This window comes from Podarcis erhardii, assembly GCF_964252035.2.
Source record: "Podarcis erhardii genome assembly, chromosome: 2".
NCBI classification, from domain to species: Eukaryota; Metazoa; Chordata; class Lepidosauria; order Squamata; family Lacertidae; genus Podarcis; species Podarcis erhardii.
This window is the reverse complement of record NC_138498.1, coordinates 16,689,583-16,715,312: the sequence shown is the minus strand read 5'-3', so window position 1 is coordinate 16,715,312 and position 25,730 is coordinate 16,689,583. Positions and strand designations below refer to the sequence as shown.

General features: G+C 45.5%; 2 protein-coding genes and 1 long non-coding RNA gene across 3 annotated transcripts in view; 1 reads left to right on the top strand and 2 right to left on the bottom strand.

Annotated features, from left to right (window-relative positions):
- Positions 1-32: 32 nt before the first annotated feature.
- Positions 33-3,236, bottom strand: COX14 (cytochrome c oxidase assembly factor COX14). Its single transcript, XM_081850019.1, has 2 exons — positions 3,096-3,236; positions 33-457 (listed from the first exon to the last, which is right to left on the bottom strand). Exon 2 carries the CDS (start codon positions 450-452, stop codon positions 276-278), a length of 177 nt encoding a protein of 58 aa, XP_081706145.1. The 5' UTR covers positions 453-457; positions 3,096-3,236; the 3' UTR covers positions 33-275.
- A 60-nt stretch (positions 3,237-3,296) lies between these two features.
- On the top strand, positions 3,297-20,131 carry LOC309335134. Its single transcript, XR_014153380.1, has 2 exons — positions 3,297-3,420; positions 19,501-20,131. It is a non-coding gene; the product is annotated as an uncharacterized lncRNA (long non-coding RNA).
- GPD1 (glycerol-3-phosphate dehydrogenase 1) overlaps positions 12,732-25,730 on the bottom strand; it is a 27,251-nt gene continuing 14,252 nt past the window's right edge. Inside the window, exons 3-8 of the mRNA XM_081849887.1 lie at positions 24,508-24,648; positions 21,334-21,472; positions 18,919-19,031; positions 18,108-18,341; positions 15,487-15,593; positions 12,732-13,874 (exon numbers count right to left, since the gene is read on the bottom strand). Of these exons, the coding sequence (XP_081706013.1) occupies positions 13,778-13,874; positions 15,487-15,593; positions 18,108-18,341; positions 18,919-19,031; positions 21,334-21,472; positions 24,508-24,648 (831 nt within the window). The 3' untranslated portion in view covers positions 12,732-13,777. The remainder of the gene's footprint in view (positions 13,875-15,486; positions 15,594-18,107; positions 18,342-18,918; positions 19,032-21,333; positions 21,473-24,507; positions 24,649-25,730) is intronic.

Here is a 25,730-nt window from a genome sequence, read left to right as displayed (position 1 = left end):
ACAGGAGGATGTAAAAATAAAGAGGGAAACAATTCTGTGAACACATCTTTTATAGTTAGATGCTGCTAGCAGTGTATATTTACAAAAACAAGCCACATATGAAACATTCAATTACTGCTGAATTGCATAGGTGTTTCCATCCTTTTATACATCGCACCCTGTATTAGTGATTCTTCATGGCGGATTCCAGGGCTGCATTTTCTGAAATGAGTTTTTATTGCAGCACACCAGTCTTGTATTCATTAAGCATCCTATGTCAGACAACAGGACAGTGTTCAGTCCTTAACTGCTGCGTTTATTTCCTGCTGCTCAAGCTGCTTCAGCAAATACCTCCTCTGGAAAAAGCGATATACTCTGACACTACAGAGGTAGCCACCATACAAGGTAAGGAGCATCATGGACCCAGAGAATGCTTTATAGCCAAAGTCAGCCAGCTGCTTTGCAGAAGCCATTATTGCTGTGAAGAAAGCAAAGGGAGGTTAGTATTCAGAGAAGTTTTTAATGTGTGACATTTTAATGTATTTTTAATCTTTGTTGGAAGCCGCCCAGAGCGGCTGGGGAAACCCAGCCAGATGGGCGGGGTACAAATAATAAATTATTAATAATAACTCATTTGATCATTTCCATTGTACCTGAGGTACAATCAAAGGAAGGAGTTGAACAGAAAAACACATTTTAGCAATGGTAAAGGTACCCCGACCGTTAGGTCCAGTTGCGGACGACTGGGGTTGCGTGCTCATCTCGCTCTATAGGCCAAGTGAGCCGGTGTTTGTCCGCAGACAGCTTCCGGGTCATGTGACCAGCATGACTAAGCCGCTTCTGGCGAAACCAGAGGAGTGCACGGAAACGCCGTTTACCTTCCTGCCGGAGTGGTATCTATTTATCTACTTGCATTTTGGCGTGCTTTTGAACTGCTAGGCGGGCAAGACCTGGGATCGAACAACAGGAGCTCACCCCAACGCGGGGATTCAAACCGCCGACCATCTGATTGGCAAGCCCTAGGCTCTGTGGTTTAGACTACAGCGCCGCCCGCGTCCCCTTTAACTATGTAATCAAGGCTTTTCAGTATCTAAAGAGTGAAATTGTTTTGGGGAAAACCGTGGTGGTGGTGGTGGGGAGAATATATATCCAAGCTCCTATTTCTCTCCTTGGTTTTTTTTCCAGTTGACATATAATTCATACTAAGCATGTATGGTTTACTTCTGTTTGCTTGGTAAGAAGAGGCTCAGGAAGAACCTAATGCCAGGTACGTATATTCTCAAAAGACTTGAAGGAGATAGCTGCTGGGACTAGGAACGAAATGGATAATTGGGTAAAGATTTGCGGACCAGGTGGAGGCACAAGAGACTACAGGCAACTCCCCATTTACGTGCATTCGAGTCACGTGTGACTGCACACTCGCACATTGCTGTGAACCCAAAAGTGGCACTTAAAGAGGCAAGAATGGCCCCCCCAAAAAAGGTGAAAATGGCATCTAGCGATCCTACAAGCTTTTGCAAGTGCAATTCCAGGAGCCTTTGTACTGACCTTTGAGGCCTGTGGGAGTTTGAGCAAAGAGGTTTGGAGGGAGTCTGATAAATGCTGCTGCTGTTTTTTAAAAAAGGGGTTTTCAATGGTTTCCAGAGTTTAGAGGGTGTTTCAATGGTATTCCCAATATCTGCAATTTCACTTACACACACACACACACACACACACCACCTGGGAACATTAACCCTCGTGTAAATGGGGAATTGCCTGTACTCAAAAAGGGAGTATGATGCACAGAGGGGATTTCACCAGCCTGCATATCTGCTGCCTATTGACAGTAGGGGTTCCTTTTACTGGTTAACATTTTACTGAATTTCTAGATGAGCAAACATTTCCAAGTATAATATTCTTTAGGCTTGTTAAAGACTTAAGTCTTGAGCAGACCCAGAGAGGGAGAGAGATTGGCTCAAGGTCAAGTGAGCTTTATGGCTGAACAGGAATTTTAATCTGGGTCTCCCCAATCTAGGCCAAATACTCTAACCCAGGCATAGGCAAACTCGGTCCTCCGAATGTTTTGGGACTACAATTCCCATCATCCCTGACCACTGGTCCTGTTAGCTAGGGATCATGGGAGTTGTAGTCCCAAAACATATGGAGGACTGAGTTTGCCTATGCCTGCTCTAACCCACTATACCCTGGATTTTTTGGGGTGGTTATTGCATAGCATAACATTTGTTATTATTTATTTTGTTATTATATTACTCTACAACACAAAAAACAAAAAACCCAAGCAGCTTAGAACAGACTAATACAATTAATAAGAAATACGTATTTTAAAACTAAGATAAAAAATGTTTCTGAATTACTACTGCAGATGTGGGGGGGAAGTACCCTTCCACCCCCCACCCCCGAGACTGGATACCCTTATACAACCAAAACAAGAAGAGAATCCACAATATCAATGCCCACAAAAACACCTGGGAGAATAAAAATGCCTTGGCCCGGCACCAAAAATATGAAGAAAGGTTGATGCCACCTAAGCTTTCCTGACGAGAAGCAAACGGAGGAGGGGCCCAACTGAAAACAGCCATTTTCTCGTTGCCATCCTCAGAGGGCACGTGTATCAAAAAGTCCTTGAGAAAACATCCCATTAGTTTAAACCCAGAAGTCTGAATCGGGCTTGGAAGCAAACTGGCAGTCTCTGCAGTGAGACAGAATTGGTCTGCGTTCAGACTTGCCTGGCCCAGTCCTAACAATCCCCTAACTTGGCAGAGAGGGAGACGACCTGAAAGACAGGACAAAGCAGTATCAATACAGGACGCAGGATCTGACCCCGAAATATGGGGGCAATCCTGCATTATACAGGCCAGGAGGCAACCCGGTCTCTCAGGGAAAGAGTGGCCCCGGCTGCACCTCCGCCTGTTTAGCCCCAGCTAACAGCGTCTCACCAGCTCTGCTGAGTTGGTTTTCGTCCATAGAGTTCGAAGGGTCCCCCAAAGGTCATCTAGTCCAACCCCCCGCAAGCCAGTCTCTTACCGCTATCTATAAAAATAAAATAAAAATGCCATCCCTCCCTAAGCCCTGACAAGTTAATAAAAACAATATAACGCCTGCCCCCAAGCACTCACTCGATTCACCGCCGCCTGGCGCAGTCGCGAGAAAAAACTCTCCTTCAGCTTCCTTGCTTGCGCGCGCAGCTGGCGAGGGTTCACTTCCGGGGTTTGTGCGCACGCGCGAAGGGCGCGGTTTCCGGGTCGACTGCTCCCCGCCTCTCGCCCCTCCCGCGCGCAAGACCAGCCGCGGCGCGTCGACATAGAGCTGGGAAAAAGGCAAGAGTCGCGAGTCCGGTGTTCCGTGGCGGGAAACGCCCGTCTCCGTTTTGGCGCACTGAGGAAGGCAGACGAGTGGAGATGGCGGCGGCCGGGCGGCACCCACCCAATACATTGAGAAAAGGTACGGTTCCCCTCAGAAGTTTGCAGGGAACGGTAGGTTTGGCTACAATTCCCAGCACCCTTGGCAAACGGCTGTTCCCAATGTTATTTTTTTTGGGGGGGGGTGGCCTTTGGAGTTGGATGTTCCTGCCACAAAAAGAGCCCCGAAGTTAGCAGAAAAGACAAAATTAAAAAAAAAAACCTCTTTGAAACTCTTCTTTCGTGTGGAAGCCGTTTCTGCTTTAGGGGTTTGACCCGCGTTTGGAATGAAGTTATATGGCTTTAGCCGAAATGTTACAAGGAATTAAGTACAAATAGATTATTAACGTATTAAAGGGAAAAAATAAGGTTAGAATATGTTAAGATAAATTACAGGACAGAAAACAGAGGAAGGTGGAAAGGAATTGCTGAAACAGTTAATTAAAGTGGAATACAAAAAGGGAGGTGTGAGGAGGTTGTGGAAACAAGTGAATGAAGGATAAGTTATTGAAATTAATTGTGTTTGTTTTGTTTTGTTGATTTGATGTTTTAGTGTTGGTGTTATGTAGTGTTTTTGTTTTTGTACTGTACTGTATTGTATTGTTTTGTTTAATTCCTCTTCTTTTTTTGTAGTCTTTAAAATGTTAATAAATATTATTTTTTTTAAAAAATGAACCGCCTGTGCCAATGCGACTGCGTGGGTGAAGGCTGTAGCAGCCCTCCAGTGTAGTCCCCTCGGCCCTTAGTTGGGTATAGCATCGTCGTCCAAAACTTGCATGCAAGAGGATTCCGCTCAGGTAATCCGCTTTGGAATTAAAGAAGCTTTCAATGAGGGTGGAAGAAGAAAGCGCAAAATATGGTCTGAAGCTCAATATCAAAAAAAACGAAGATCATGGCCACTGGTCCCGTCACCTCCTGGCAAATAGAAGGGGAAGAAATGGAGGCAGTGAGAGATTTTACTTTCTTGGGCTCCATGATCACTGCAGATGGTGACAGCAGTCACGAAATTAAAAAACGCCTGCTTCTTGGGAGAAAACCAATGACAAACCTAGACAGCATCTTAAAAAGCAGAGACGTCACCTTGCCAACAAAGGTCCATATAGTTAAAGCCATGGTTTTCCCAGTAGTGATATATGGAAGTAAGAGCTGGACCATAAAGAAGGCTGATCGCAGAAGAATTGATGCTTTTGAATTATGGTGCTGGAGGAGACTCTTGAGAGTCCCATGGACTGGAAGAAGATCAAACCGAGCAATTCTTAAGGAAATCAGCCCTGAGTGCTCACTGGAAGGGCAGATCGTGAAACTGAGGCTCCAATACTTTGGCCACCTCATGAGAAGAGAAGACTCCCTGGAAAAGACCCTGATGTTGGGAAAGATGGAGGGCACAAGGAGAAGGGGACAACAGAGGACAAGATGGTTGGACAGTGTTCTCGAAGCCACCAGCATGAGTTTGACCAAACTGCGGGAGGCAGTGGAAGACAGGAGTGCCTGGCGTGCTCTGGTCCAGGGGGTCACGAAGAGTCGGACATGACTAAACGACTAAACAACAACAGCAACAAATCCGCTTTGGGCCCCCGCCACCTGGGTTCCAGTTAATGCGCACGTGGAGGCATTTCAAATGGTGAAAAACCAAAAATTCATCCTGGGAAATGATAGCTAACAAATGGAAAAGGATGTTTAAAACAACGTTTGTAAAAAACAACAACCCCACAACCCTCATCCGTTAACTTTTCTGTTGAGGTCATGCTGACTATATACCCTAAGTAGAGCCAGGAGGAGCCTGGGTTTCATTTTCTCTTTCTAGCTTCCTTCTGGTGTGGACTCAGTGCTGGATTTACGTATAAGCTAAACAAGCTATAGTTTAGGGCCCCACTCTCTTGGGGGCCCCTAAAAAATTTAAAGGAAAAAAGCCCCTGGATGTACATTTCCAAAATATAAGATCAAAAACAAGTAAAGTAAAACCTACATACAGCAACAGTGTTTTGTGTTGTGTAGGCTCCTATTTGTTATGTGCAAATGACTTTAGATACCTATTAGGTACATAAATTACCATATAGCATATAAAGGTAAAGGGTAAAGGGACCCCTGATCATTAGGTCCAGTCGTGGCCGACTCTGGGGTTGTGGCGCTCATCTCGCTTTATTGGCCAAGTACAGCTTCCGGGTCATGTGGCCAGCATGACTAAGCCGCTCCTGGTGAACCAGAGCACGGAAACGCCGTTTACCTTCCCGCCAGAGCGGTACCTATTTATCTACTTGCACTTTGTGCTTTTGAACTGCTAGGTTGGCAGGAGCAGGGACCAAGCAGCAGGAGCTCACCCCGTCACGGGGATTCGAACCGCCGATCTTCTGATTGGCAAGTCCTAGGCTCTGGTTTAACCCACAGTGCCACCCATGAATAGCATATATTCAACACTAAAAACAGCAACAATTTGTTGTTGACAAAGCATAGCTGGACATATAAAGGGCCTCATTACCTTCAGTAGCTTAGGGCCTCATCAAACCTAAATCCAGTCCTGGGTGTGCTATATATAGTGTTAATGTTTAGACTTACTGTAAGTTACTGTAAGTTTAAGTTAAGTCTGCTGCAACTGGATTTCTTAAGGACAGTGCCAATCCTGAATGTATTGGATTTGTGACCATTATGCTCATTTGCCTTCAGTAGCAGTACAGCTCTGCTGGATGAAATATTAATTGCCTCTGGTCTATTTTTGGGGAATCCTGCAACATGTTTAAGTTTTTAATTAAAGGTTGTAATTAAGTTTAATTTTATACGTTGGAGTTCTGCTCCGGATCAATATTGAGTAGAATTCCATGACACTGATATTGTAATCAAACAGTCAGTCGCACTTTCCCCACACAAAACAAATACATCTAATCGTAAATTCCCATCTTTTCCTACTAGCAGGGTGGGCAATTAGCTGCTGCTCAATAATAGGCTAAAACCTTGCATTTCTCCACTGTTGTTTAGGTTCCCCCTAAAAACGGTGTCCAAATGAACTCAGAAACTGAGTTCTGTATGTGAGTCTACATGTTAGTAGTCTAGTGCTCCACTTCACCTGTTTTCAGTTTTCTAGATTCTCTCCCCCCCCCCCCCCCAATCTTGGGCAGTTAAAAGGATGTCTTGACACCGCGGTGCATGCTGGGACGTGTAGTTTCTGTGTGGCTCTTCCTCCTTTGGGGAGCTGCCTGAACCGTCTCTAGAGACTTCCTATGCTTGCACATGACTGCATCATGTGCCCTTAGACCATACCCTGGAAAGGGTTGCTGCAAGAAAAACTTTCGAGTACTTGGGAAAAAATATTATTAATGTAGATTTAACATATCTCTAACGGAAGCAGCAAACCTAGTTGTATATGGACACAGTGTAGCCCAAACATCTTATTAGGCCTAAGTGAAGTAAAATTCGTTCAAAGCACTTTAGTAATAATAGTCAAAGCTAAATAGAAATAAAGTTTTAAGAACCATTTAAGCAAAGAGAGGCTAAAAATACTTACTGCATCTTAGTACAGTAATACCTCCGCGAACGTCCGCCTCGTCTAGCATCCATTCCGGCGAATTTCCACGGCAAACCCGGAAGTACCGGAACGGGTTACTTCCAGGTTTGCCGCTCGCACATGCGCAGAAGCGCTAAATTGCACTTCCTGCATGTGCAGAAGCGCAAACTGCTCTGCCTACGTGCGTGCACAGACGCGGCGCTTTGCCCTGTGTCCTTTTTGTCTAGTGGCCGGGGCTCCGGAACGGATCCCAGTCACAAAATAAGGTACAACTGTAATTGCAAAACCAGCATATTGCGGAACACTGTGCAAAGGAAGAAAATTGATTTGGTTCCCAATTATAAATGACTGAAATAGGAGATGGCATACAATATACTCAGGCAAACTCATTGTTACCCTTGTTATAAAAGCAAGGAGATCCGAGTGGCCAAGTCAAGAAGCTTCCGCACGCAGCCAGCTTCTGAAGGTATCTGAAGGTGCTCTAATTGTCTTGTCCTAGAGCAGGGGTCAGCAAGGTTTACCTCGCCTGGGCCAGTTCACTCCCGCAGAGATCGCTCCGTAGCTGGATCGCATCTGCGCAGATGCGATTTCCAGCACCAAGGAAGCAAGTCCCCGCTCCGTGTTGCACTTGTTTAGCGCAGCGCACGGGGACTCGCCGAGCGGGCAGCTCATGGGCCGCAGGTTGCCAACCTCTGTCCTAGATTCGAAACAAGTTACTGTTGGCAAAATCCTCTCCTCTGCTCAAGGAATAAAGGTAAAGGAGCCCTGTGTTCTATTGCACCTTAGGTCCTGCATTTCTGTTTTATTATGAATTAGCATCTGGATCATTTTAAATACAGTGGTACCTCGGGTTACATACGCTTCAGGTTACATACGCTTCAGGTTACAGACTCCACTAACCCAGAAATAACCTCGGGTTAAGAACTTTGCTTCAGGATGAGAACAGAAATTGTGCTCCAGCAGCACGGCAGCAGTGGGAGGCCCCATTAGCTAAAATGGTGCTTCAGGTTAAGAACAGTTTCAGGTTAAGAACGGACCTCCGGAACGAATTAAGTACTTAACCCGAGGTACCACTGTAGAAAGGTAGGACAAAATATTATAAAGATATTCTCTTTGACAGTGCTATTTTTCTCTTATAATGGCAACAGTGCCCACCTGAGAGGTGCCAGAACTGAGTTCCTGTGAGTTCTGGCTGAGAAAAAGCCTTGCTCTTTGGAGTCTTGGCCTCTGAATCCAGGTCCCTCTGTGCAGACAGTACCAGTGCATGGAGGGTGCAATAATAATAAAACCCCACCTATCTGACTAGGTTGCCCCAGCCACTCTGGGCGGCTTCCAACATATATAAAAACATACTAAAACATCACACATTAAAAGGATAAACTCCCAAAACACTCAGTGGCTAACTTAAAAAGCAACATTATCAGACCACAACAAAAATCATACACTTTCCTGCTAAACTATTCTAGGAAAGCAGTTGCCCACAACTTTTTTTTTCCAGTTTAGGTGAGACCTTCAAACCCCCCACCACCACCACTGCCGCCGCCAAATAAGGATTTGAGCTGATTTGCTCTTGCGGGAGTGGAGAACCTTGTTATGATGGAGAGGTGCAATAGTTAAAACTCTGCTGGCCTGGGCTGCCAGCTCTAGTGCTGCTATTTATAGTTACCCTAAAATGTTGCTGACCTTGCCAGCACAGGGCTACTTGATATGTCTCAAGATCTGTAGGTGGCCGAGAGGAAAGGCTGCTCTGGCAACTGACCAAGCGTAGCCCTTGGGTGGGTTAAGAAAGGACTTAGGGGAGGAGAGAAGACTTCTGCATCCTTTGCCTCAGCTACCCAAATCTGGTGCCCCTGTTTAGCCTGAGCCCGTGTATGTTTAAAAAGGTAAAGGTAAAGGATCCCTGACAGTTAAGTCCAGTCGTGAACGACTCTGGGGTTGCGGCGCTCATCTCGCTTTACTGGCCAAGGAAGCCAACGTTTGTCCGCAAACAGTTTTTCCGGGTCATGTGGCCAGCATGACTAAGCCGCTTCTGGCGAAACCAGAGCAGTGCACGGAAATGCCGTTTACCTTCCTGCCGGAGCGGTACCTATTTATCTACTTGCACTTTGACGTGCTTTTGAACTGCTAGGTTGGCAGGAGCTGGGACTGAGCAACGGGAGCTCACCCTGTTGCGGGGATTCGAACCACCAACCGTCTGAGCGGCACAGCGCCACCAGCGTCCCTTCATGTATGTTTACTTGGAAGCAAATCCCATAGTCAGTAGACTTTACTCTCAGGTAAACATGCTTAGGGCTGTTGTTGGGAGTACTTAACTAAAGCTTGCAAACCAGCCAATTGCACTAGTAATTAGGAGCTGGTGCTTTGTGTTCTTGTGTACCAACTCCCCAGTCACACAACCACCACTGTTATCAAGGAGAAACTACCCTGGGATTTTAAAGGAGATTTCACGTTGGCAGTCTGAAATTTCTAACTGTGCTCAGAGTAGTTCTCTCTTTACCACTTTGGGTGAGGGGCTCCCAGACTTCTTTTTTATGGTGCATGCATTTTGATTTGCCATGACAGTATTGGATTGTTTCTATGTGATTATATATAATAGTGCAAATGTTTCAGGGCATGTCCTGTAGCTTCCTGTTGAAATCCTATAACTTTGCAGACCACAATTTTTCCTCTTTATTTTTTGGAGGGGGGATGCTTTTGTTGTGCTGGAGTGAGCTAAGAGTGGGAAGGTGTCACAGAACCACTGATAAAGCAGAATGATGTGTGGATGATCTGTAATAATAATAATAATAATAATAATAATTTTATTATCTATACCCCACCCATCTTGCTGGGTAATGAGCAGCATGTTGAAGTCAATGGCATGTGGCAGAGTATGCCCACAATTAAATAATAATAATAGCCTGGAGGTGTCTACAATGGTACCTTGGGTTACATACGCTTCAGGTTACAGACTCCGCTAACCCAGAAATATTACCTCGGGTTAAGAACTTTGCTTCAGGATGAGAACAGAAATTGTGCTCCGGCGGTGCAGCAGCAGGAGGAGGCCCCATTACTTAACTGGTGCTTCAGGTTAAGAACAGTTTCAGGTTAAGAACGGACCTCCAGAACGAATTAAGTATTTAACCTGAGGTCCCACTGTATCTAATCTTAGTTTCTGATTGCACCTTTGTGTCTCTCCCAGCATGGCTTTCATTTTTTTAAAGAAGTGTTTTTTATTTCTTTGCCACCATAGAAATAGTGGAGTCGTCTAGCAGGAGCCAAATTTTATCTTCTTGGCTTTGTCTTCTGCATCAGTGTTCGCGCTTGCCAAATAAGTGCCATGTTGTAGCTGAGTTCATTGCAGGCATGGCGAGTTGTGTCGTTATTATGTGAGACAACACATGGTGAAAGTTGTTTGCTCCTCAGAGGAGAATAGGGTATTCTCAGTAATTCCAAGTAGCACCAGACATAGGATGATGCAGGCGGTTCCCCCACACATTAAGCCAAGCCAAAGGGGCACAAAATAATAATAACTGGATAGCTCAGTTGGTTAGAGCATGGTGCTGATCATACCAAGGTCGTGGGTTCGATCCCCGTAAGGGACAGTTGAATATTTCTGCATTGCCAGGGGTTGGACTAGATGATTCACAAAGTCCCTTCCAACTCTACAATTCTATGATTCTGTTGAGAAGATCCATAATAATGCAACTGTACCAAAAAGATTTTTTGTGAAAATAATATTGGTAGGGCAGGCACCAGATTTCATCCTCACTCAGAGCACCATATTACCAAAGTCCACCCCTGTGCCAAGCCTCTGTACCAGCAAACCCCAGTAAATAGTATACCTTCACTTACACTGGGCCTGTCCCTTCTTAAAACTGAGAACGGCCCTTAACAGGCTGCTGTGCTGGCAGAACATAACTCCAAATGGCAAAGGGGAGACCTTTTTATAGCAACTGCAAAGGGCAGGGAGAGTGCCATGTAGACCTAGGAGACTTTCAAAGAGCAGCTCACCCAGTTTCAAGCTGTACACAGTTTCTACCAAGTGAATGCGAGTTCTCTGCCATATCGGGATTACTTTCTTCTACTTGATAGTACGACTGGGAACCACTAAAGGTTAGAGGTAACCAGATGCAAAAGAGAGACAGGACACCTGTACCTTTATGGGAGGAACAATACACTCTCGTGATGTTAATGCTGCGAGCTCCTCCATTGGAGGCTCAGGTTGCATATATGCGTAAATAAGTCATATATCATAAAGACACTACGGTCTCCGCGGTCCCTCATTCCAAGGAAACTGAATCCTGGAATCTTGCACTACTTGGAGGTTGGGGTGGTGTGAAGTTTGCCTGTTTCTTACACCTTGCTTTACTGAGGAAGGTTGTGTGCATTCTGAATTTAAGTAATACTCTGCTAACATTGCCAAGTTACACAGTAGATGGTGCTGGAAATTTGAATGCTGCAGAGCAAGTAGCACATTAGTGGTATTGGTTTGTAGGTACTGTTAGCTGAGCTAAACCCATCCAGGGCCTTATGTCGGTCTGGAAAATGTTCAGCATCCAGACAGAGTTGCTGATTCTCCTAAATGGCCCCTTTCAGTCTAGGAACAGCCAGGTGTACTTCCATGGAGCACGTGGGGTCTACTTGTGAGTTGGCCTTAGAGCAGAGTTTCCAAACAGTGTGTCGCGACATGTTAGTGTGTTGGCAGCAGTGTGTAGGTGTGTTGTACAAATGCTCCCTGCTCCCGTTCCAGGGCTGGAATTTAAAGATGTGTGATGTATGTCTCCTTGATAGTGTGTTAGGCAGATGGCAGAAAGAGCTGCATCCTGAGTTAAAATGCATTCATTGTGGAATCGAGAGAGCAGAGGTGATGAGCCACCAAATGGCTGGAACTTCTTTTTGATGAGGAAGGGAAGCTGATATATGAGAAGATGGATAATGCTTCCTGGAGAAGAGTGCAGGTATTGATATTTGTGGATCCCTCCCATCTCCCCCAGTAGAGAATAAACCATGGGTAAGCAAACGAATGCCCGGGGGCCGGATCCGGCCCAATCGCCTTCTCAATCTGGCCCGCAGACAGTCCGGGAATCAGTGTGTTTTTACATGAGTAGAATGTGCCCTTTTATTTAAAATTCATCTCTGGGTTATTTGTGGGGCATAGGAATTCATTCATCCCCCCCCCCCAATATAGTCCAGCTCCCCACAAGGTCTGAGGGACAGTGGACCAGCCCCCTGCTGAAAAAGTTTGCTGACCCCTGAACTAAAAGGCCCAGAGCCAGTGTCACCTTTGATTTGGGGAGTGGGAAATAGGGCCCTCTCCCATCCTTCCAATTTATTTATCTTTAATTTAATTTTATTTTTCGGGGGGCTGCCTGAATAGAAAGGTCACAGGGTGTCCAGTGATTCTGAGCATCTAATAAAAGGCACAGCGACTCCTGCCACTTCAGCAGATTAAGTTGCTGGAGGGTGGGGTTGGGGGTTGGGAAGGGCTGGAAAGGTCACTCCAAAATGAGGAAGGCAACTCAGCTGCAGCACTGGGAAAGCGAGCGCCTTGTGAAATGAGCAGAGTTTGCTTCACCCCATCCATCTTCAGCCCCCTAAAACTGAAGAATTATTCTGGCCACCCCAAAACCACATACCCATAATATTCCTAACATGCTGCTTCTGTTCTCATAATCATCCGTACCTTTGTGCTGGCAGGATAGCTCGGTCAGTAGACGTTCGGCAAAAAAGATTCCTGCATTGCAGGGGTTGGACGATCGGTGTGGTCCCTTCCAACTTTAGAGTTCTCTGTTTCTATGAAATCCCCCCTTCCCCCTTCCATTGCGTGCTCTGAAGTTCAGCCAGGTCTTTGAAGAATGATAAACAACTAATCTGTATTATTTCTTGTTTCTCACTTTAATATTTGTTTTTCAAAAAGACAAATATTCACATTCAGGGCTACAGTTCCCATTCCCATGGATACCAGGGATGCTGAGGTCAAGCCTTGTCTGGGGAGAGAACCCTAGCAGCTATTTTTAAATCATGCCTGGGGTTCCTTGCGTTCCAGGCACGGAGTAAAAAATAATAATACAGGCAACACCCCATTTACACAGGGGTTATGTTGCGAGGCACCGTGCATTTAAGTGAAATTGCGTATATTTGAAATGCCATTGAAAAAGCCTGCAGACACCCTGTTCGTCCCCATTTCGTGATTGTTTTCAGGTAACTTCTGGATTTGAAGCGGTGCATGAATGCACAGCCGCACACATACTGAACGTGCATAAATGGTGGTTTACCTGTAATCGGAATTTGCTTCCTGTCCCCTCTCCCAATTACTGACTTTAAACAAGCCCATAAGGCAGGTAAAACCGGCAGGGTTCAAGCCTGAACCCAGAGATGTCAAAATCAAGTCGGAGAAATATGACAGAGAAGAGGCAGAAGAAATTCTTTCTCTCTCTGCTCAAGAGAAAAGATAAAAGGCAAAGCTTTGCCTGCTGCGTGTGCCGAGAAGTGGGATGCTCTGGAATATAAGAGCAAAACAAGAGACTGACTCAACATAGGCAACTTTTGTCCATTTAAGGTGAGATTAGTAAATGGCAGAAACTCCCTGGCAAAAGAGTTGATCCAGTACCTCCATGGTGGTTAGAGCTGTTTTGACAGTGGGACGGACCACCAAGGTGGTGGACTCTCCTGGAGGTTTTTAAACAGAGGTTGGACGGCCATCTGTCTGGGATTATTTAGCTGTGTTTCCTGCATTGCTGGGGTTTGGACTAGACGACCCTTAGTGTCCCTTCCAACTCCACTATTCTATGATTCTTTGATGAGTCCTCCCTTGTTTGCCCCGTGCTCTGTGTTGGATCCCTCTTCTCGTGTTGGGATGGCAGTGGGGAAACAGGAAGTCCTCCCAAACCCCTTCCTTTGTAGGAGCGAGACTGGAAGCCCATCAAAAGTGCTGAGGATGGTTTTGCAGGCACTTGATGAAGTCAGAGACAGGTTTGCCAGTGTAGCAGATCTCGTAGACAGCAGTGAAAAGAGGGAATCTGCAGTGGGGAGAAAAGACAGTAAATGAGATTTAACTCCCACACAGGTAGCAAAGCTTGCTAGGAAAATGAAAACTTGCAAAAGGGCAAGTTTGAGAAACCTTCTGTGACATTAGGAAGAGCATTCGAGGCACCAGCGATTAGCCTGTAAATAAAATATGGAATTTCTTTTTTTTTTTTTTAAATATTTTTATTAATTTCACAGAGTAAAAAAGAACAAAAAATAAAATACAAAAGTTTCATAAAACATATTTCTTTTACAGGATCTTTTGGACTTCCCCACATCTTCCCGAATCTGCATTATTTATAAAACCAACTTCAGCATTTTGTTATCTTATTTCATCACTTATTGTATCTTTCATTTTGTCATATTACCCATTTCAATATATTTGTAACCCAATATTCATAATATGAAGTCTTCAACTATATTATTATCTTATTTCATCACTTATTGTATCTTTCAATTCATTATTATATCTTTCAATTCATTACTTATTGTACCTTTCAATTTCATGTTACCAAAATCAAAGTTATTGTAACCATAGTCTTATATGTTATAGTTAAAACATAATGCAATAAAAATTTTCCTTAATTTCACCTCTCTTTTCTTGTACCTTAGTTTTCATTTCTCCTAATTACCGTTGCTGGGGCTAGTATTTCCTAAAAAGTGCATTTTCTTAACATTCATAGAGCTTATAGTATTTTTGCAAGTAATCCTTAAATTTTTTCCAGTCCTCTTCCATTTTTTCTTCTCCCAAGTCTCGGATTCTGCCAGTCATTTCCGCCAGTTCCATATATTCCATCAACTGCGTCTGCCATTCCTCCAGTGTGGGTAAATCTTGTGTCTTCCAACACTTTGCGATGAGAATTCTTGCTGCTGTTGTAGCATACATAAAAAAAATTCTGTCCTTCTTTACCACATTCTGGTCTACAATGCCCAGAAGGAAGGCCTCCGGTTTCTTAGGCAAGGTATATCTAAATACCTTTTTTAACTCATTATAGATCATTTCCCAAAAGGCCTTCACTTTCGGACATGTCCACCAGAGATGAAAGAACGTCCCTTCCGCCTCTTTACACTTCCAACATTTATTATCAGACAGGTGATATATCTTTAAAATATGGAATTTCATGAGGCCTTAGGGGTGTGTTGTTGCCCTGTACTTCTGGAAGTGCAAATAAATAGGGTGGTGAGCTTCAGGCTGCAGTCCTTCGCACACTTAACTAAAAGCAAGCCCCTCTGAACTCAGTGAGACTTACTTCTGAGTAGAGTTTTATTTGTATACAGCCAGTTTTAATTGATGAGGGTTAAGGGCTAAAAAGGCTAAAATTAAACCTGGTACTTCCAGCCACAAATGGTTGCTTTTGTTTATTAAATAGTCAATTCACATTTTCTTTATTATCTCAAAATAGACCTCCCATACTTAGATTTTGGTAACATGCAAATTTATTGAATTGGTGGATTGACTAATCAGTTCATCAACCAATTCAAGAATTTGCATACAGCCCTAGAAACAAGCCCATCGCTGATTGTTACACCAATCCAATGGGTGCCAGTGCAGCATTCATATTGATGGCAAGCAAAACAGTAAAAAAAAGGTCGCATGGGACTCACTTGTCGACCAGATTCTTGCTCTTGAGGATGTGGTTCAGCTCTGCTGATGTCTGAGGGCCCTGCAGCTTCTGCCCATTGAGCATCTCCTTCTCTAGCTGCTCGATAGACTGCAAGATGCAAGACAGATCTCCAAGTATGAGTGGCTGCATGACATGGCCTTCCTCCCCAAGTTGGGCGAATCCTAGAAGGTTGATGCAGAGAAGGATATCCTTCTCTGTGCTTCTCTTTGGACATATCTTATGCCACACAAAGAGATTCAGACGCTGGACTCTCTGCCCTGGGGAACCTGCAAACCAGGGATGGGAAAACTATGGTCCTCAAGATGTTACTTGACTCCCATCAGCTCCAGGTATCATGGCCGGTGGTCAGGGATTATGGAAGTTGTAGTCCAACCAACAGCTGGAGGGCCACAGGTTTCTCATCCCTGGAAACCAGCTCAGCGAGGTGTGTGCATATCTGTAGTAGGGATCTAACAGACTTTTCAGCATCTTTACCAACTACACATCCCATGACTCCTTGGGAGTAGTCACAGGTAAAAAGTAAAGCACCCCTGGACAGTTAAGCCCAGTCAGAGGTGACTGGGGTTGCTGTGCTCATCTCACTTTCAGACCGAGGGAGCCGGTGTTTGACCATAGACAGCTTTCCGGGTCATGTGGCCAGCATGACTAAATCGCTTCTGGTGCAATGGAACACCGTGACTGAAGCCAGAGCACACAGAAACTCCGTTTACCTTCCTGCCACAGTGGTACTTATTTATCTACTTGCACTGGTGTGCTTTCGAAATGCTTGGTTGGCAGAAGCTGGGACAGAGCAACGGGAGCTCACCCCATTGCATTGATTTGAACTGCCAACCTTCTGATCAGCAAGCCCAAGAGGCTCAGTGGTTTAGACCATGGCGCCACCCGCCCCTGGGAGAAGCCATGGCAGCGGCTGAAGTACAAAACCAGTTTAAATGTTCTAAGAATGTGTAAGATATCCTTGCTGGAGATGAAAACATCATATTTATTTATTTACTGAAATTTATATATTCCTTGGTTGTTGTTGGCTACTGGCCATACTGGCTACTGGCCAGGCCAGTATACTTAGCTGTATCGAACAAGGCCAGCCTAAACCAAACCTCTCCTCTACACACAGTATGCCTGTAGCTTCCCGGCATCCACTGCAAGGAATCCTGCAGCTTGCCTCTTAGATGTTGCTTTACTATGTTCCTAAAATACTGTTGCCCCAGGAAAGCATTTGCACCATCAGGCCTGCCCTGGTGTCAAGCTTTGCTAGTCCACCTTTCCTTCCCTGCAGTCATCCTGCAGATCTTGATTGCTGCTGCTTCCCAAATTTTGTGAAATACCCGGTGTTGGCATCAAAACAAGCATTGCAACAAAGATTGAAGTCAAATGTCCTTGGCAAGGGATGTGGATATTTTGTGCAAACCCAGCAGTTTTTTTTTTCTCTCTCTCTTTAATGCCCAACTCGAATTTGAAGACAAGAAGAAGAAGAAGAAGAAGAAGAGGAGGAGGAGGAGGAGGAGGAGGAGTTTGGATTTGATATCCCGCCTTTCACTCCCTTTAAGGAGCCTCAAAGCGGCTAACATTCTCCTTTCCCTTCCTCCCCCACAACAAACACTCTGTGAGGTGAGTGGGGCTGAGAGACTTCAGAGAAGTGTGACTGACCCAAGGTCACCCAGCAGCTGCGTGTGGAGGAGCGGAGACGCGAACCCGGTTCCCCAGATTACGAGTCTACCGCTCTTAACCACTACACCACACAAGGATAGGAGCCTTCACTGCACTCTGGCTAGAATTATCCCCTGGAAGCCATTGGCTGGGAACTGTGCGGCTGTTGCTCTCATAGCAGCTGCCTGGAATCCAATAGCTCTTCGGTTACCAAAACCATTTCCCCATGTACCTTTCAATAGGATTGTTTCATTGTACATTTTAATGACTGATGTTTGTATTTTAATGTGTGTGTGATTGGTTTCTCATCATTGCAAGCTGATTAGAAGACTATTTAGGCATTAAAGCAATAAATAAACCACCACCATTATAATATGATGAGCCTCAGCAAAGCCAAAGGAATGTGACCTGTTCTAGCCTGGCAAAGAGAGGTTGGTCCCCTCTCTTTGCCAGGCTAGAACAGGTCACATTCCTTTGGCTTTGCTGAAGCTCTTCAGCCTCCCACCTAACAGCTGACATGTGGGAAAGTTGCACCTCACCTGAGCAAGCCCCCAAGCTGCTGCAACTCACACAAGCTAGAGAGGCACTTGTGGGGAGCGCTTTAAGGTGCTTAGCTGAAGCACAGAAGCCTCCCTTCACCTCAACCTGAGCATCCCCTCAACAAGCTTATGGATCACAAGGAGAAGAGATGCTCTTTGGGCTCTGGAGTGGGTCTTCTGAGGGAGGTGTGTTCTGGGACCTTTTTGTGTCGGAAAAAAAAGCATCGAATATAGAAAAATAATACTGGCCTCCCTTACAGAATTTTGAATTACTGATGTTTGAAGCACTCTAAGCACTGCATAAAGCGGGATTTTAAAAGCTTTGAGAAATACTGTCTTACTGCACTACAGTAAGAGTTTTCCTTGAGAGATATTTGACAACCTTAAAAAGAGCCCTATGCAAATGCTTACTTACCTTGCCGGTCTTGGCAAAAGCCTCTGCCACTTTTCGGTTACGGCCCCCATAGCAGGTGGTGATGAGGTCGGCGACCCCACAGCTCTCCAGGAAAGTGGCAGAACTGACGGAGCCCTTGCAGAAGATTTTGGCAAAGTCGATCATCTCCATCAGGCCCAGGCGGATTACCGCTGCCTTGGTGTTGTCTCCAAAGCCCAACCCGTCGCAGAAACCAGCCCCGACAGCCACAATGTTCTAAGGAAGAAGAACATAGGTTGATAACCAAAAAGGTTCCGGACGGTGCTAGCCTTGCAACTATTTAAGGCAGGGAGTAGGTAGACCAACCTTTGGTGTTCTAAGCAGGGCTACAAATGATGGCTCCCATGAAAGGATGGCAGCAGAGATGCGTTCTATAGAAACCACCTCTCCAGCAAGCATATAATGTAAAGCGCATTTCATTGGAGAAGCTCCCACCAAGTCCCCCACCTGTTCCAGCTCCCTGGTGAGGCAGCATGGCTTCCCAAACAGTCATAACTTTGCATCTAGAGTTGTACAGACCCTGTGTGCATGTACGTATGTACTTGGGAGGTCAACAGAAGCTTTAGGCCAGGTGTGGGGAATCTGAGGCCCTCAAGATGTTGCTGGACTACAGATCCCATGATACCTGACAGTTGACCATGATGGCTGGGGCTCATGGAAGTTGGGAACCCAACAACATCTGGAAGGCCCATTCTTCTGTGCAATGCCATCGTGCCAACAGAGACCTCCCTTGGAGCAAGCCACACCCCATGCGGAAGCTGCCAAACCGCTGATAGCCTGGTTATTCCCACACCTTGAGGGCACCGCAGATTTCTACGGTGTCCGATTCTTGCACCACACTGATTCGGAAACACGGTGTCTGCATCAGCTCCTTCAGGATCTGTCCGTGTTCTAGGTTCTTGCAGCCTGCAAAGAGGTAAGACATGGGCATAAGTAGAAACGGCCTTGCTCCTTGCCTCTCTAAAGCCCAAGGGAGGAATTGGACTTCTCACTCTTCTGATGCTTCCATCAGTGGAAGCATTTCTGCTTGCCAGAGGGAATGATGCCTCCACTCTCCCCACCTGCATGGCAACCAATGGATCCCTCATTTTTCCCTCCCCCAGGGTTATCAAAATTTGAAGTATAATTATCAGGCTCAAGTATAAGGGGGGGGGCTCCAAAAGAAGGGTTCCATGCTTTACAATGCTGCAGTGGTTCAACAGAAGGGGCATTTGTAACCGTAATTAACAAATAATATGACAAATCGGGGAAACACTGGCTGCGGAGGGGGCTGCACTGAAGGTGTCTGGAGGTGAATAGAGCTTGTTCCAGTTGCTCTCTGAAGAACCTGGAACTTATTAACAAATCAGATACTCTTCTTTCCTCTTCTCTACAGGATGAGGCTGTAGCTCAGCAGAAGACACATGTTTTGCATAGCATTCAGTCCTTGCCACCTCCAGTTAAAATTGATCAGGTTAGCAGGTGATCGCCGAAGAATTTATGCCTTTGAATTATGGTGCTGGAGGAGACTCTTGAGAGTCCCGTGGACTGCAAGAAGATCAAACCTATCCATTCTTAAGGAAATCAGCCCTGAGTGCTCACTGGAAGGACAGATCCTGAAGCTGAGGCTCCAATAGTTTGGCCACCTCGAGAAGAGAAGACTCCCTGGAAAAGACCCTGATGTTGGGAAAGATGGGGGGCAGAAGGGGACGACAGAGGACAAGATGGTTGGACAGTGTTCTCAAAGCTACCAGCATAAGTTTGACTAAACTGCGGGAGGCAGTGGAAGACAGAAGTGCCTGGCGTGCTCTGGTCCAGGGGGTCACGAAGAGTCGGACACGACTAAACGACTAAACAACAACAACAACAACAACAACAACAGGTGACAGGAAAGATCCATCTTTGCTCGAGACCCCTGGACAGCCCCTGCCAATGGGGAGTAGACAATACTGGGCTAGAGGGGTAAATACTCTATCCTGGAGCTTTGTATGTTCCTTTATGTAGTATAATAAAGCGCCCAAGACCAATTTTCCTGTTGATGTATCTCCACATCCTCTCTGCCCTTTAATGCCCTGTGGACTGTCCTTCTGAAAATTGGCTGCCCATGGAAGACAGTCTTACTCGTCTATGAGTGATCGCCAAAGAGGAAGAAGAATCATCCTCTTTGTGCTGCTCCCCCTACTGGATCCAACCAAGAGTAACAGGGCAGTGGGCCATTACAGTTACCCCTAGCGATGGCCAAGAGCAGCTCTGCACTTTTACATGGTTGCACTTGCTAAGGTTCTTCCGTGTTTCCCTGCCACAGTTGTGTGAAGCGAATACAACCAATGTGCTTCCTTCAACATCCACATTCATGTGTTGGATCCACAGCTCAAGAAGGCTTAACCCCTTCAGGAATATGCATGCAGGTGTTTCAAGGACACCCTTTGCTCTGGATATGTAGTTAACTTGCTTAATTCCTTAAGTGGTGTGATGTATTTTAACCTAATCAATGTGATATATTTAAGCAAACTGAATCAAAGCTCCTTACAACTTTTAAAAAACTCACCACCACCACTCTACAATGGGTGAACAATGTAAGTCAGCAAAAAACAGAACAATCTAGTGAATAAAACAATCTCACAGCTGGGAGGCTCATATAAAAAGACAACGTTTTCAGACCCTTCTGAAACCCCTGCAGTGTTATTAACATGACACAGATCTGACATACAGCAAGGGAGACACGCCAGGGCTGTGGGTCATACCCACTGTAGGCAAGGGAGAAAGCTGAATGGCAGCAAGAGTAGAGAGCAATTCGGGCAGAGGAGACACACCGGTTTCCTCACATGCTGTAGTGGGTTTAAAACAATGTCCCTTGTGTCCAAGGTGAGATGTGGCAAAATCATTCCATCTATGCCAGACATGGGGAACTTGTGGCCCTCCAAATGTTGCTGAGCTCCCAGCTCCCACCAGGCTCAGCTGTCATGGCTGATGGCCAGGGGGTGATGTGAGTTGTAGTCTGCAGCGTCTGAAGTGCCACACGTTCCCTATTCCTTGTCTATACTTGGTGAACCAAAGCCTCTAATGTACTATTGTGGAGCTGCTCTTGGACACAAGCTTCAGTAGGCCCAAGACATCTAGTGGTGGCACTGGTATGGTAAGGAGGGACAGAAGACCTTGACATGAGCAGCCCACTTGGAGAGATTCTCACCGCCCAGCTAGCCATAGGAATAAGCTCAAACTCATTTACCAATGGTGGTCTCACAGAACTTCTCGTCGGCCACCTCGTTGGCGATGTTGGCCCCCATAAGCACACTCATTTCGATGCCAAGCTGCTCGCGGATGATGTCCGATATCAGCTTCAGACCATCGGGTCCTTCATCCACACCCTGGGATTCAACAGAACATGACGTGGTCAGTGGGGTAGCTCTTTGCTGAGATCCCTCAAGTAGCCCGTAGTCCTTCTGAGAGCATCCTTATTCCCCAGAGAGATGCAACAGCCTACAATAGACGTTGTGGCTAGCGGTGGCTGCTCCCAGACTTTGCAACACCCTTCCTAGAGAAAATGGACTGGCTCCCTCCTTGCTGTTGAACTTTCTTGTTCCAACAGGCTTTGGGGAACTGACTAGTTTTAAGGAAAAGGCTGGTAGAGCCAGTGTGGTGGTGTGGTTAAGAGCAGTGGACTCGTACAGTAGTGCCCCGCAAGACGAATGCCTCGCAAGACAAAAAACTCGCTAGACGAAAGGTTTTTTCGTCCGCGATTTGCCTCGCAAGACGAATTCCCCTATGGGCTTGCTTCGCAAAACGAAAACGTCTCGCGACTTTGTTTCCTTTGTGTAAAAACCGTTAAAACCAAGGGTGCTTAGCTTGAGCAGCTGCAGTTGCGACTTGACTTCGAGGAGCAACTGTTAGCACGTGGTTTGGTAGCCTTTTCTCAGACTTTGCTCACTTTTGAAGATTTTCCAAAACTTTTCCAGAACTTTTCCAGAACTTCTCTTTCATCCATTTGGTAAGTTAAACTTTTAAAACTTTTTTGGGGGGGTTTGGATTTTGGGTTGGGGTGTTTGGGATTCAAGGACTTGGTGTTGGGAAGGGGTTTGCGATAATCTGGGGGCTTGTGGGCCTTTTTTGGGAATTTTTATGATTTTCTGTGACCACTGGGCCAGGTTGGTTTTTTTTTGAAAATTTTTCTGAGTTTGAATTTCTGAGTGCTGGCTGGCTAGGGGAACAGTTGGGGAGGTTTCTGCAGAAATCTGGGACCATGTGGGGTTTTTTGGGGAATTTTTATGATTTTCTGTGACCACTAGGCATGGTTGTTTATTTTCAAACTGGATCAGCAGGTCATCGCCAATTTCAAAAAACTCTACACCAAGGAGCTTTTCAGGCGATGCTTCGAGGTGACTGACTGCACCACCATCACCCTGCGGGAATTCTGGAAGGACCACTTCGACATCGTCACCTGCTTGAAGATGGTCAACACGGCCTGGAAAGGGATCAGCCAGAGAAATTTGAATTGCGCTTGGCGCAGCCTGTGGCCGGACTGTGTGGCACCAAGTGACTCTGATGCACCAGAGTCAACAGTGGTGCAGGACATTGTTGCCTTGGGGAGGACCATGGGCCTGGAGGTCACGGAGGAGGACGTCTGCGAGCTGGTGGAGGGGCACGACGACGAGCTGACCACCGTGGAGCTGGTCGAACTGCAGGCAGAGGCTGCGCAGGAGCAGGCCTCACTGGAAGAGGAGGAAGCAACTGAGGAACGGCTGTCCTCCGAAAGACTGAGGGACATTTGCCAGAAGTGGAAGGAGGTGCAGACTTTTGCAGATCTACACCACCATGAGAAGCACGTGGCACATGACGCTGGGAACTTTTATGATACGAGGGTCATGTTGTCTTTCAGGGAGCTGCTGAAAAGGCGGATAAAGCAGCAGACTATGGACAGGTTCTTGACCAAGAAGCAAAGAGTGGAAGAGGAGCCTTCTTCGAGTGGTCCCCCAGAGTCTTAGAAAATGTACTGTACACTTTGTTGATTTTTAAATGTTTTTCTGTCATGTTTATAAAGTTAATTTATTTTCCCTTCAATTTTTGAACTGCTCTTTACAGTATGTGTGACTTTAAAGAGCAGTTAATAAACTGTTGTTGTACCAAATTTGGCTTTGTTTGGACTTTTTTTGACCATAGGAACGCATTAATTGATTTTCAATGCATTCCTATGGGATTTCGTGCTTCGCAAGACGAAAAATTCGCTAGGCGACAAAAATTGCGGAACGAATTAATTTCGTCTTGCGGGGCACCACTGTATTCTGGTGAACCGGGTTCGCATCTCCGCTCCTCCACGTGCAGCTGCTGGGTGACCTTGGGCTAGTCACACTTCTCTGAAGTCTCTCAGCCTCACTCACCTCACAGAGTGTTTGTTGTGGGGGAGGAAGGGAAAGGAGATTGTTAACCACTTTGAGACTCCTTAGGGTAGTGATAAAGCGGAATATCAAATCCAAACTCTTGGTGCTGTGATGTTTTTATTGTAATTAAAATCGTATATCTTTTGTGTATATGTGTGTTTAATTGCTTTCTAACGATAGGTTTTTTCCTATGTTTTTTGGCTGTTTCTATTTTATCTATCCCCTTCATGGATCACTGCCTTGTCGTGGCGAAGGGGCTTGAATAACTCAGAGAAGCTATGAGCTATGCCGTGCAGGGCCACCCAAGACGGGCAGTTCATAGCCAAGAGTTTAGACTAAATGTGATCCACCTGGAGAACAAACTGGCAAACCACTCCAGTATTTTGTCAAGAAAACTATCTGGACATAAAAAAGGAGCAGGTTTGAGAAGTGAGAGTTTCCAAGGCATGCTCTGGTTCATGGGGTCACAGAGAGACAAACACAACTAAGACAACTAAACAAAAAATTTTATCTATATAAGCTGCCTTGCGTCCCAGTCTGGGGAAAAGGTAGCATACTATATGCCTACAACTTCTACAGTAATTTTGGGTGTTGGGAGCAGTAAAATTGGCTCAAGGGCTGCTGATCCCTCCTTTCGGCATGTGAGTATTAAATAAGAAGTGCTCAGTCCAAGAACTTAGTATTTGCCTGAACTTTGAAGATACCACAAGAGTCAAAGAATACTTCCAGGAGCCTCAACAGGGAAGACTAAGCTTGCTGCAATGCTATAATCTGTTATATGCTCTCTCAATAAATCACAGTCATTGATTAACCATAGGGAATTGTGTCCCATGCGGGTGTTCCCCACTCTCCCACAGGCTTTTCGTGAGCCGTTCTGTGTGTGTTTATCCTTCTCACACAACACACGCACCCAATTGCCTCTCAGCTCATCTAAGCAAACTCATGCAACCCGCCCCAGTTAGTTCCTAGGATGGTTGCATCTCAAGCCAGCTGCTCCGAGCAGCCCAACCCTTAGTTCCAACTCACACCTTGATGAGCGAGACCCCAATCGCGTCCTTCTTGATATGGCCTTTCAGTTGGTCACAGAGCTTCCCAATAAATTGATGCGGCACTACAAAGATAAGGATGTCTGCATCAGCTGAAGCCTTCACCACATCTGGCACTGCCACCTGCAGCAGTTGGGGGCGAGTTGGAGAAAAGAATGGCATCAACAACAAGTCTAGGCAGCTCAAGGGAGCAGGATCAGTGAGAGCAAGGAAGGGTGATGGTGGTGGAAGAAAGGTTTGCAGCTCTTATAAGAAACATGCTCAACAAATCCTAGGAAATTCTACACTAGGGTAACCAAATGCCTTTGAAGAAAGTTGAATGTTTGCATAAATTACTTTCCCAAAAAACCCAGAGTCCTCTCTCTCTCTATATATATATATTAAAATTTTCTGTTTTACAATCTAAAATACTCATTTTACATCCTTAAGATATCAGTGACTTCTCTTTCCATGGTTCCATATCATAAATCCCTGCATAGTTTACAAAAACTATACCATTAAGTATTCCATTATTGCCTCAACTTATTCACACTGTTGATTTTATCTTAATGCTGCCAGCGTTTTCAGTGGACACAATTATTTTCCATACATTCAACAAACATTTTCCAATCTTCTCTAAATGTTCTTCTTGTTCTCTTATTGTATATGTTAAGTCTGGAGGTTGTGCATATTCTGTCAACTTAAATTGCCAATCTTCTTTGGTTGGGACCATCTTTGGCTGAGAAACCAGAGTCCTTTCTCTTTGAGGATAATTCAGACTGAAATCCTCAGGTGTCAGGAAATGTTATTTATGTATGCAACAATTGTGGCCCGTGTTTTGTTAGCCCCAAAATGAAAAACGAGCAAGGTCCTAACCAAAGAAGATTGGCAACTGCTGGGGCTGGTGGGAGATGAAGTTCAGCAACATCTGGAGCACCTAAAGCTCCTCACACCTGATTTAAGCAGAGATACGTGTGTGTGTACACTAAAGGACCGCTGGACGGTTAAGTCCAGTCAAAGGTGACTAGTTGTGGTGCTCATCTAGCTTTTCAAGCTGAGGGAGCTGGCGTTTGTCCAGAGACAGCTTTCTGGGTCATGTGGCCAGCATGACTAAACCGTTTCTGGCACAATGGGACTCCGTGACAAAAGCCAGAGCGCACAAAAACGCCTTTTACCTTCCCTCTGCAGCGGTACCTATTTATCTACTTGCACTGGTGTGCTTTCGA

What these genes read in the sequence shown, in the direction of transcription:
- COX14 (XM_081850019.1), bottom strand. Translation starts at nt 452, where the DNA reads ATGGCTTCTGCAAAGCAGCTGGCTGACTTTGGCTATAAAGCATTCTCT.